Here is a 12,709-nt window from a genome sequence, read left to right on the forward strand (position 1 = left end):
TTCTGTAAAGGTCCAGACAGAAAATATTTTAGGTTCTGCAGACCATATGGTCCTGTCTCAACTACAAAATCACCCCGAGCAATGCGTAAAGAAATGAGCATGGCTGGGTTCTAACCCAAGTTTTTGACAAAAACAGGCAGCCGGCCAGAATTGGCCTGGGGCCATGGTTTGCCTGTCCTACTAGAACTGATCTGCGTTTTAACAGAGATGCCCCCATGAGAATGTCAGCTCCGTGAAGGTATGACTACGTTTCCACTTTGATCATTTTGTTCAGTGCTGTATGAATAGTGTCTGGCCCAGAGGAAGCAATAAATTGTGGCCAACGGAACAAGTAAGTGACATGAACTCAGTGACTGATGAAGCCAGGATGGTAGTGCGCATAAACACACAGATCCATGGACGAGTACGGAAAGTACCGAAACAGAAGACGCACTGTGATTTCGTTTGCATCGAGGTGGCACTTCAAATCAGCAGGATGAAGACGAGCCTCCAGCCACTGGCCTCGGGACAACTGGCTAGCGAGGGGAAAAGAATAAGGCTGGGTCCCTGCTCATGCCAAAATAAATTCCAAAAGATCAAAACGTTTAATGTTAAAAGTAAAATCACAGGGAAAAAAAAACTGGTAGAATTTTTTCATTCTCTCAAGAGACGAAAAAGCCTTTCTAAGTAGAACACCAAAGCTTTCAAGGAAAAGATTCATCAAACTACATAAAAATAAAAAATGTCTATGGGGAAAAAGCCCCACAGACGTCATAAACAAAGGAAAAAAAACAACGCACCAGAAAAACTACTGGAAGTCTTAACTGAGGTCTAATTTCCATAATAAATAATAAGCTTCCTGTAATGCATATAAAATAAGACAGAACGGAAAGCAAACGGAGATACAAACAGCTTTCTGAACATGAAAATAGGCTCAACTTCACACAATGAGAGGGATATTCTTTGAAAACCACCAAATTCTCCTTTTCACCTCTCAGATTTGTAAAAATTAGAACACCTGGCCACACTCCCGGACGGAAGGGAATGTAGAGAATCAGGACTTCGTGTCTGGCTGATAAAAATCTCCACGGAGATGGCAGGCAACAGGACCCACACATGCTCACGCCTTCCACCCGGCAAGTCCACCCCCGAGGGTTTTTTCCAAATTGTGTAATTATGACAGCAGTGTTTGCAAAATACCGCAATGGTCCCGTGCATGGGGAAGTTAAGCAGAGGAATCAGAAATCACTTGCAGAATGGGCTGCTCTGTCGTTGTCAAGCAAGAACCGGAACAGCTCTACTTGTGCCAGGAAGGAAAGGTCTCTAGGATAAAGGAATCGGGACAAAAGAGGAGCAGAATGGCGCCAGAGGATCTCACTACTAAAGCCAACAGCTGGCGGGACCGAGCACGGGCGGGGGAGTGCGGCCGCGGAGGAGCGTGGGCGCTGGGTTCCATCCAGGCTCTGGCAGTTCCAACATGTGCCAGGCAAGCCCCAAGCCCCTCGAGGCCTGTTTCCCACTTGCAGAACGGTAGTTAGAAGGGAATCCACCTCTCCGGGTGCTGGGAGTTTGAAGGTGCGGGGGGAACGCGAAGCCTCCTGCGGGGAGCTGGGCCCTGAGCGGGCGCCCAGGTTAACAAACAATTTTCACGCCACCACCGCGTGGTGTCAGCCTCCCGCGAGAGGCCACAGGGAAAGGAGACTTTGTCACCATGAATCTTCTCATACCCTTTGAATTTGATGCCCTGCAGCCCGTTTACCTATTCAGAAAGTAACAAAAATGTATTTTTTTTCCACAAAAATATTTTTTTTTAAAGATTTTATTGCTTTATTTGACAGAGAGAGACACAGCGAGAGAGGGAACACAAGCAGAGGGAGTGGGGGAGGGAGAAGCAGCTTCCTGCGGAGGAGGGAGCCCGATGCGGGGCTCGATCCCAGGACCCTGGGACCATGACCTGAGCCGAAGGCAGACGCTTAACGACTGAGCCACCCAGGCGCCCCTCCACAAAAATATTTTTAATAACAGTGCAGCTACTTGGAAAAAATGCATAGGATACAAAGTTTAAAGAGCAGAAAAAAGCAGGCCACAAAACTGTACAGAAATGCCTCCGTGAAAGAAACTGCTGTAAAAACTACGCCCGAGACGGAAGGAAGGAAAGCAAATGCCGTGGAGGTTAGGGTCCAGAGCGCTGGAATTACTCTTCCCGTTGTCCAAACACTCTATGGCATATTTATAAATACCTCGTGAACTTAAATAACACTAAAAGTTGTGCCAGGCACTGTACTAAATACTCACGTTCCCGAGTCAACACTCTGAGAAGCAAGCTTTATTTACCAGTGAGGACACGGGCTGTCCAAGGTCACTGGTACTTGCACCCCCCGCCCCCCCTCCACACCTGGTCTGGTTTGGAGCAAACACTGACCGAGGGCCGGGTGCTCGGAGCTGGGTGTGGCCCTGCCCCCTGGAGCTTCAGGGGACGCACGATGTGTCAACGCCTCACACAAGCGTGTGCGCGCTGCCACGTCCCGAGTCTACGCGAGTCAGAAGCACTAGGGAGGCTCCCCATCTGGGGGTTCGAACCGACGGGTGAAGTGGGCGAAGGCGGGGGAAGAGCATTCAAGGCCCTGCTGTGGCTGGGCCAGGGAAAGGTCCCAGGGGGAGCCACAGATGGACAGGACCCCACATCACAGGGCCTCCTCGCTGGGCTGGGGGTTTTGTGTTCATCCTCAGAAGCCTGGGGGCCCCCGAAGGGTCTGGCGGGGAGGGGTGGAGATGGGGTCGCTGCCGTGGGGAGGTGCCTCCCGAGAGCACGATTGGCTCGGCAGCAGCCTCTGCTCCGCCTGGCCCCCTCCCAAAGGTGGGGGGGCGGTCAACTGGCCTCTCTGGGGAGAGTCCCAGGCAGCCCTCGGCCCCTGGACACTCCCCCGCACCCCTGCAGCCAGGGCACAATGAATAGGCCTCTGTGGTCCCCTCAATAGGCCTTTCACCAACTCGTGCCTCTCAGTGCTCAGCTGGCTCAAGACCCTCCCTTGGGGCACAAGAGACAAAGACGCTGCCGGGGGCGCCCCGGCTGCAGGAATGAGGCACTTAGATGAGAAGTACTGGTCAGACGGGTCCCCACGTGAGCAAGCCCACGGCTCTGCTCCGGCCTAAGGGAAGCATGGGGTCTCAGGGATGCAAGGTGGCCGGGTCAGGAGTTGCCCAACACCCCTGCCCGGTTCCCTGTCTTCTTGAAGTTTGGGCTCCTTCACCAGATGAGCCAGGTCGTCCAGATAGCCCCCCCGAGTCTGCAGTATGGTCCCCGCCCTTCTTCCCGGACCAAACGCCTGTGCATCCTCAGCCTGCCATCCCCCCACTGACAGGTCTCCACCATGCCCATGCCCGACTCACCCGTGTCATCTCAGCTGTCACCTCCCCCACCCCCACCCCCACGCCACGCCTTCCCTGACCCCCATGCCACCTGACCCCTCCCACCTCATGCTACCTCCCCTCTTTCCACCTTCTGGAACACCCTGTGGGGTAAAGTCGCGTTTTCATTCAGCTGATGAGGAACTGGAGGCTCATGGCTTGAGTCACTGGTCCGATGTCACCCTGCAAGTCTCCTGCCCGGGGCTGCCTTCCCAGCCACAGCCTCCACGCTGGTTCCAAACACCTGAGCATCCCTCCCCGCCAAGACAGGACACCTTGCCGGCAGCGGGACCTGGCACCCAGGGCCCACAAGAGCGGGTCGGCGAGGGTTGAACAAATCAATGTGTGAGGATGACAAAGCTCCGCTCTGCAGCTGGCTCAGAGGACAGCCTGGCAGCTCTGAAACTCGTCCAAAGCCTCCACCGCCAAGGGCTTTCCTCCTCCCTGCACCCCCACCCGCAGTCAAGCGCGCAGTGTGGCGAAATCCTTGAAGTACATTTACAACCCTCAGGTCACAGCGGGGGTCACCCCAATAGCCCACTTCCCAGGGGAGGAGACCGAGCCCTGACTCAGGTTACCCAGAAGGACCACGACGGCAGGTGGGGCTGGGATCCAGGCCAGGGTCGATCTGCACCTGCTCCGGGAGCTGCTCTGTGGGAGGCCCCTGGGGCACAGAGGGAAATAAACCCCGACCCTGACCTCAAGGTCGCTCTCTTGAGGTGGGGCGTCCGCCAGAGTGGTCCACGGCCCAGTTTCTAAAGGCAATCCTCTGGACTCTCCCAAACACCAAGGCCTGCAAAGCCCTCGCAGCCCTGTCACTCAACGCCCCACCTCGCTCCCCGCAAACCGTTCCAGCTTCGATCCTGCAGAGCAGTTCGGGGCCAAAAGAGCAGCTCCCCAGTCAATGTCCCACCTTCTGTGGGCTGTGGCCTTATTCAAACTCCTGACTCACTGCTTTGCTGACACATTAAACACGGGGCCTGTAAGACAGGCTGCGGGTCTCCCAAGGAACCTGGCTGCTGGGCCGGAGAGCACCACATCCCTGCACCCTGCGGCAGCGAGCGCAGCCAGAGCTCAGAGCCCCGCCATGGGGGGCCGCTCCCCTCCGCCCTGGGTCAGGAGGAACCCAGAATCGCCCAAGGAGGCCCTGCCAACGGGGCTGAGGCTCGGAGGCTGTGGAGGCTCAGGGTGCTGGGACGACAGGGTTCTCGTTTCCCCCTTGTGGAGGGTGGGATATGGGGTTCTTCCTGTTTCTGCCTCTAACTGTTTCACTTCTGTCCACCTGAGCCAAAGCACCCAGGTGGCAGTGACCTCCCTGAGGCGTGGTGTCACCGGCCCTGCTTGTCACAGGTGGACACATGCGCCACCCCACAGGCTGAGAACGGCGCTCCAGGTCAACCTGCCTTCCCCCGCTTTGTGTAAGAGAAAACCCAGAGCCGAGGGAAGGGCGTTCACACGCTCACCCCCACAGGCCCCCTGGATTCGGCCCCGGGCCCTGTCACCTGTCCCAGGCAGCCTCGTGACACTCTGATTGATGCTCTAGGTCTAGAGGCTGGCCTCTGCCCTAGGTGGAGGCGGGACAGTCATCCTACCCGCACCCTGCCCGCCAGAAGAACACAGACCCAGAGAGCGGCAGGGATTTCCCTAAAGCAGCACAGCATTGGGGGAAAATTAAATTTGGAACGTTCTCTGCCCACTTCCCCACTCTGTCTCTGCCAGGGAGGACCCTCTGAGGAATGCCCCACTCAAGGGACACCCCCCAAGAAACGATCACCTTGTCACGGCACAGATACCTGTCCACCGACCCATCCCCCTGCACTGCCCCTGGGCCCCCTCCCTGGGCTGCTCTCATGAAGCAGTCCACCCTGAGCCCACAGGGCATCGGCGGCCCTGGAGGGGAGCCTGGGGCGGCGGGGGGGAAGCCACACACAGAGCAGGCTGTGCAGCCTCAAGGGACTGGCGGCAGAAATCGGCAGAGCAGTGGTCAAGAGAAAGGCAGGGGGTGCCCATTCTTCCAAGGGGTCAGGAAACAGCTGGAGAGGGACCCCAAGCAGAGACCCAAGAGGCTGAGGCTCTCCAGCAGACAGGCTGAGGGCTGAGGAGTGCAAACCCGGGGTGGGGGTCCTCCCTACTTAGCGAGGTAACGCCTGCTCTTCATCAGAATGTTCTGCTTTCCTCACTTCCTCTGTCCTAAGAACCTGCCCAAGTATAAAAAGCCTTTTTCAAAATTCAAAGCACCTCCAGAAGCAAAGGAGTTTTGCCTTAAAGATAAACAGTAACCGGGGGCACCTGGGTGGCTCAGTCGATTAAGCGTCTGCCTTCGGCTCAGGTCATGATCTCGGGGTTCTGGGATTGAGCCCTATGTCGGGCTCCCTGTTCCGTGGAGTGTCTGCTTTTCCCTCTCCCTCTGCTCCTCCCCATACCACTCTCTCTCTCTCAAATAAATCTTTAAAAAAAAAAAAAGATAAACAAGTAACCGCAACTCCACCTACAAGACCAAAAATTAAAAATGAAGTCCCCTCTTTCTACTTTTGCCAACAGACATCCCTCAAGTGCAAAGGCTCCTCGCCAAGCTGGGCGTCCCCTGACCTCGGCCCTCACCCCTGGGGGATCAACTCTGAAAGCTCCAACCCCTTATCTGCAGGTCCAACAGCAACATCCCAGCCCCCGTCTGTGGCCAACAGGGCCCCGGGAGGGCTATGCTTGAGCTTCTCCCCCCTCTATTCGCCCCGGCCCTGCCACTGATGGGCCTCCAGCTGCCCCCATGCAGGGGCTCTGGCGGGGAGGGTCAAATCAGGCATTCATTCTGGCCCTTGGGACCCACCTGTGTCGGGGTCCTCTCTGAGCCTCACCCCGCTGTCTGTGAAGCCACAGGGTTAGGCTGGTGGACTTCCGGATCCTTCCTGTCCATCCCGACTCCCCCCCAGGGTGGGCTGTGACCCAGAAGACATTCTGCTGCCTGAGCCCAAACCGGGAGCCCGGCCCAAGAACTAGATCCAAGCTAAGTTTCCCACAAGATAAGACCCATTCAGTAAATGATGGCACATCCACTCAACTGTCTCGTAGTCATTTAAATGACGTTTAGAGTTTGAACAACATGGAAGATGTTTTAGTAAAATTTTAAGTCAAAAAGCATGACTAAGAAACTTTATGTAGAGAACATCAAGAATTCTTTAAAAAGGCTTTAAAAAGATTGGAAAGCAAGACTTTGCAAAGTTAATGGTTGTCTCTGGGTGATTGGAACTGTAATTTTTTTCCCATTCTCTTAAATTTTCCAGTTTCTATAATGTGGCATGGAACATTTTTTTAATTGGGGAAACATTTGTTTGGGGATTCCGAGGCTGTTTTTTCCCGAGGATCCAGCGTGGGGCTTCTCCTCCGCAGCCTCCCGGCTCAGCCGATATCCGGGGCCTGCCCGGCTCAGTGAAGGAGGCAAGCTTACGTAAGGCCGGCAGACACTGCGAGGAGGGGACACGGTGGGGGCAGAATGGCCCTCGCGTGCGGGCCCGGGGGTGCCACACACTCAGAACACTCTGGCCTGGCGGAGACTTCCCTGCAGCTGGGACCCCAGGGCTCTTTAGAGTGTGAGGTCCAAAGTCCTCGGGTTTCCCTCAAAGGACGCAGAGTCCCTGCCTCGGGAGAGAACCACAGCACAGCCTCGCAGGCTGCTCCAGCCCCAGAAACGGCCAGAGGCCGGAACCCACAGGCCTTAAAAATAGGCCCAGGAACCGAAAGAGGCACCCCACCACTGCAAACGGTCACACTTCCTCCCACAGCCCGGGCCCAGGACCAGCTCGGCCTCCCTTAGTTGGGTTGGAGGGCTGGGGGCCCCAGGGAGCCTCGGGAGACCCTCCCCAGGGAGTGCACAGCGGGCCACACCCCAGAGCATGCGTGCAGCCCCAACTCCGTGTGTGGGCACCGGGCCAGGCGCTTTGCGTCCTTCCTAATGACAAGCGCAACCGCGAGGATCGGGTCTGACTCTGTGCCGCGGCTTGGGCTGGGTCCCTACCTGCCATGGCTCGTTCTCTCCTCATGCTGCCCCATGAAGCTGGCACTCCTCATACAATTCCCACGGCCCTCCAGACTCTGTCATCCCCACTGCGCAGAGGCTCAGGCCCCCGGTCTTCCCCTCCAGCCTCATCTCCCACCAAAATCCCCCACCCACCATGGATGCCCAGCCGCACTGCACCTAGCAAAACGGTGACGGGCTGGGCCAAGGCTGCACGGTTCGTTTCCCAATTCACAGACCGGCCCTGGGCGCCTGGCGTCTGCGGGTGTTTAGCTAGGAGCAGAGGCTCACTGTAAGGCAGTGTCCCCCTTCACACCTTCTGGCTCGTTCCATGAACTCCCTGCACGATGGCTCTGGACACCTGACAGGTCTCAGCTGGAGCTCCACAGACCCCAGTCCTGCCACCTCCCGGCTACATGACCTTGGGTGAGTCAGCTTGCTTTCTGAAGCTTTGCCTTCCTCATCTGCAAAACGGGCTACTACCAGAACGTCCTTCTACAGGCCATGCTGTAGCTGCCGGGCGCCTGGCACACAGTGGGCACACCGGGTCCGGGGCAGGCCACCTCACTGCAGCCTCCACACTCCCCGAGGCCGGACCAAGGGCCACTGCTGCAGCCCCAACTCCCACACAGCTTCCCTTCCGGCGGGGCCGCCCTCTCCTCCTCCACCCAGGCAGGTCCTGCCCTGCCACGGCCCCTCTCAAAGGCCACACCCCGCACGACACCCCCCATCAGCTATGGGGGCTCCCTCCTCCGTGCCCCCTGAGGGAACCTCTCATACTTCAACTTGGGCCCTTCCTCAATCCACCTGCCTGGGAGCTGTGCACACCTGTGTTGCCCAGGCTGCCGGAACCCCGAGGACAGGTGTGGGCGGGGTCCACCTCTGCTAAGAGCTTAGGCTTAGACAGATTCTGCCACTTCCCAGCCAGGTGACTGGGGACATGTTACTTCACCTCTAAACCTGCCTTTTCTTTGCTCATCAGGACAAAGAGAAGAGTGTAACAATACCCACCTTATAGGACTATTTCAAGAATAAAAGAAAACAGGGAACATGAAACACTCTTTGGCCCCACAGCCCTGCCACCAGAGAGAGAATGCCCTCGGCCACCCAAAAGGGGGCCAGAGACCAGGCAGGAGCAGCTCTACCAAGTGCGCGGCCTAGGCAGGGCCCAAAGACGAGCAGCATGAGGGGCCCCTGCCTGTCCGTGATGGACACCAGGTCCCGGGGCCAGGTCAAGTCCACGTGGCCTCGGGGAACATCAGTGGTGTGCCGCCGCTGTTGAAAAGGAGCCTTCCTGCCCCAGCGTGCTGGAGCTGACACCCCGGGCCCAGGAGAGAGCCCAAGCCCCAGGAGGAAGGGTCAGGCTATCTCTACCCACTTTTGGTCCAGATGTCTCCACCACACAACATCTGGGCATTGAACCTCCTGACGCCTCTCAGCTCAGAGAACCCGGAGCCCCACAGAAGCTCGCTCAGCCAGCCAGCTTGGTTCATCTGTTCCCTGGAATCACAAGCAATTGCCTGTGGATAAAACCCCCAAATCCTGCTCGGAGCAGCTGCTTCCAGCAGGATCTCTACTTTGGCTGTCACCCGTGCCCCTGGCTTCTCTCCCCTACTTAGCTGTGGCCTCCCACAAGGCAGGGTCAGGCCCGATCCCCCCACTTGGCCCTCAAAAGATGCTTCCAGCACAAGCGCTGCTGAAGGAAAGATGCAACAGTCGGGTCTGCATCTACGAGGTGCCTTTCATCATGATGGCCGAGCGACAATCCCTCTGTGGGGGGGCCAGTCACTCTCCCCATCTGAGACAGTCACTGTGACTCCGAAGTGACAACAGTGTGTCTGGGGTCAAGCGTCGCCACCAGAGGCTCCCTGACACTTTCAAAACCACCTCAGGGAACACGGCATGCTTCTGCATGATCTCAGCTTTAATTACACAACAACGACAATCTGGGAGGTTTAAATTCCTAAATCTAACAGGTTGTCACAGCTGTAAAGTGGAGAAGAAAGGGGGAGTGATCTACCGGCCATGTAAAAGTTCTGGGTTCCCGTCTGGGGGCGCAGGCCAACCACTGGGTCCTAACTGTACTTTGGCATTAGGTCACTATTAAGCTTGGCCCTCTCTGAACATATTTCTCACCTGATAAATGAAAGATGGACAAAATGCGCCCTGCTAAGAGGCTGAGATTCCACTCTCTGCAGACACCCTCACCCTTAATTTACTAGTCCAGAAATTCTCTCATTTGTCTGCTAAATGTTTCCTGGGCACCTGCTCTGCACATGCCCTGTGCTGGGCACTGAGGAGACACGGCCTGGGCCATGCCCTTGAGGGGCTCACTTGCCGCCTGGGGGGGTCAGTCATAAAGGCCTGTGTCCCAATGCCATAATCGGCCCTATCAACCCGCAGACCTGCGCCCAGTACACAGAGCCCAGGCAGCGGGACAGGAAGTGGAGGAAGGGTTTCTAGGAAGTGGCAGCATTGCAGCTGAGGCTTGAAGGGACACCTGTAGGCGTGTGTGGGGCAGGTGAGGAGGGTGTCCTGTGTCCTGTGTCCAGGAAAACAGCAGGCCTAAAACACAGTGCATCAGAGCACTGCAGGGACTGAGTTCAGGGGGATAAGCGACGGGGGGACAGGAAGACGGGGGTAAGACAGGAGACCCTGTGTGGGAGGGAGGCCTGGGTGCCAGGACACGAGACCCTGTGTGGGAGGGAGGCCTAGCTGGGGACGTTTGGGGGGCAGAGGAGGGACGGGGCAGGCTCTGGGGTCAGGCTGGCCAAGGGTCAATGCCAGTCCTGCCACTTCCTCACTGACCATCTCTAGGCACGTCTCCCCCTTCTCTGTGACACGGAGATGCTATTCCTTTCTGGCAAAGTCAGAATCAAAGTGACAGAGTGGACATAATGTCCTTGCACATAGTAAGCTCTCTGTAAACGCCAGGTGCTAGAATTAATTATTACTGTCCTTAAGGAGTGGCCCTGCAGGCTCCTTGGGACAGGGCCTAACACGGGAGAGAGGGTGCTCAGAGGTCCGAGGACAGTGGGAGCGTGCTCACGGGGAAGTAGGGAGGGGCTGCCTGGAGCTTCTGAGCAAGCAGGGCTGAGGGGCCTGCAGCAGATGGTCCCTCAGACCCCTCCTATTTCAGACATCCTGTGCCAGGTGGCAGGTGCACCTGCCAGGCTGGCACACGGCCTGGCACACAGTAGGTGCTCAGTGAACGTTTGCTGAATGAACTAATGAGGATCCTTCAACGTCTGTGCAAAACTAAGTCATGACACCTTTTTTCAGAAAAGACACCTGAGAACCCCACTTCCTGGTCCATCCTACTTGGTAGGCACAACCCACCCCCCCAACTCCCATGCCTGCCCATGAGGAAAGGTCATTCCTGGGACAGGCTGGGCTGGGTCCGGCTCCCTGAGGGGACAGGTCTTATGCTAAGGTAAGCCTGCCTCCTACAAAAAGGAGGATTCAAAGTTATTTCCTCTCCTCACTAGCCTCCAGGGCGTGGCCTGCTGTGGGGCCTGGAACCCTAGGGCTGCTGTGACCTTAGAGGGGATGTGTTGGCTCTTTGGGACTCCCCGATGGTGAACCACAAGGGGACAGGTAGAATCTCCAAAGCTGACATTCCCTCCTTCACAACGCTGTCACCCCCACCCCCCACCCCCAGAAATCCCCAGCTCAGATTGGGGATGGGGGAGCTGACAATGTGGTATGAAATCATTCCTGCAGGAAGTAGGGAGGGGTCTTTCCATGGAGAAAATGAAAAACTCACACTACAGGGGAGGGGGGCTCCTGGGCTTCAGTCTAGGCAGGATCCATCGGAGCGATTACCTCACACCCAGCCAAGAAGGGAGACCCCACCCACACCTAACAGTCCCGGGCTCTTCCAAACAATACCATGCACCCCCACCCTACCCCACCCCACCCCACAGCACATGTAGGACTTAGGGCCCCGGCTGAGCAGGATCACACCCACAGAGGCAGCAGGCCTTGCTCTCTGTGCTAAGTGGGTGGGTTCAGGGGGCCAAGGCCCAACAGGTCCCCAGTTAGAGCTGATGGGGAGGAGGCAAGGCAGTGCGGACAGGTGCGGAAAGACAAAGGCTTCGGGAAGCTGGGGACGGTGGCCAGGGCACGCTTGCAGGGAAATCTGCCCAGAGCCCAAGGGGGCCTGCCCCCCACCCCCGCGATGGGCTCCGGGTCTCCCCAGATCCCACGCCCACACTCCCTGCAGCGGCACAGAAGCCCCGGGGAGGGCTTCCCAGAGAAGGCAGGGACCTGCCACAACCCCGGAGAGGAAGAAGGGTGAACAGACATACTCGAAAGGACAGACAGAGGGAGACACGGAATAACCCGGGAAAGAGGAAGAGACCCAGGAACATGAGTGTGCGGAGCCGCTCTTGGGACCAAAATCAGAGACCAAGACACAGGGACGCAGGAAAAACCTATACGTGGTGAGCTGGGGGCGCATGGAGGAGGCCACGACACGCAGAGACAGAGACATAGAGAGACAGACACACGCACAGAGACACACTCAGAGACGGAAACACACAGAGACGGAGACGCACGCAGAGACGGAAACACAGAGAGACCGAGACGCACGCAGAGACCGAGACAGGCACAGAGACGGAGACACAGAGACAGAGACGCGTACAGGGACAGAGACACACGCAGTGACGGAGACCCGCGCAGAGACCCCGGAGGCGCGCACTCCCCCGGCGCTGGCGGCCCCGGCCCGCCCCACTCACCGAGGCCGCAGACCTCACGGCGCAGGCTGAGGCGGCCGCGCTCCTCGGCTATGGCGCGCAGCATGCGCTGCAGCGACCGCTCCTCGGCCTCCGCGCCGCCCGCAGGCTCAGGGGAGGCGGCGGCAGCGGCGGGGAGGGCGGGCGGCCCGGCACGGAGCCCCGCGGGCGCGGGCGCCGAGGCGCAGGCCCGGCCCGGCGGCCGCGCAGAGGCCATGCCGGGCCCCGGCTCATCGCCCGCGCCGCGCCCGCCGGGGCCCCCGGCGCGCCCCGCCGCCCCCGCCCCGGCGCCACCCGCCGCGAGCACCAGTGAAGCCACAATCCGCCTTTGTACGCGTCGCCGCCGCCGTCGCCGTCGCCACCGCCGCCGCCGCCACCCGCCTGCCAAGCCCAGGGAAAGGAGCACAGCTCCGCGCCGCCGCGGCCGCCCGCGCGCCTCCGGGCCACCGCCCGCCCCGCCCCGGCCCCCCAGGCCCCGCCCCGGCCCTCCAGGCCCCGCCCTGGCCTCTCGGGCCCCGCCCCCCACCGCCGCGCGACCACGTCCCGACTCACCCCAGGACCGTCCCGACCCGCCCCC

General features: G+C 58.5%; 1 protein-coding gene across 1 annotated transcript in view; it reads right to left on the reverse strand.

Moving 5' to 3' along the window:
• KIAA0930 (KIAA0930 ortholog) overlaps nucleotides 1–12,285 on the reverse strand; it is a 33,281-nt gene extending 20,996 nt beyond the window's left edge. Inside the window, exon 1 of the mRNA XM_031039009.2 lies at nucleotides 12,136–12,285. Within this exon, the coding sequence (XP_030894869.1) occupies nucleotides 12,136–12,199 (64 nt within the window). The 5' untranslated portion in view covers nucleotides 12,200–12,285. The remainder of the gene's footprint in view (nucleotides 1–12,135) is intronic.
• Nucleotides 12,286–12,709: the final 424 nt, after the last annotated feature.

This window comes from Leptonychotes weddellii, chromosome 5 (assembly GCF_054177405.1).
Source record: "Leptonychotes weddellii isolate Sample4059 chromosome 5, ASM5417740v2, whole genome shotgun sequence".
Taxonomy (NCBI): Eukaryota; Metazoa; Chordata; class Mammalia; order Carnivora; family Phocidae; genus Leptonychotes; species Leptonychotes weddellii.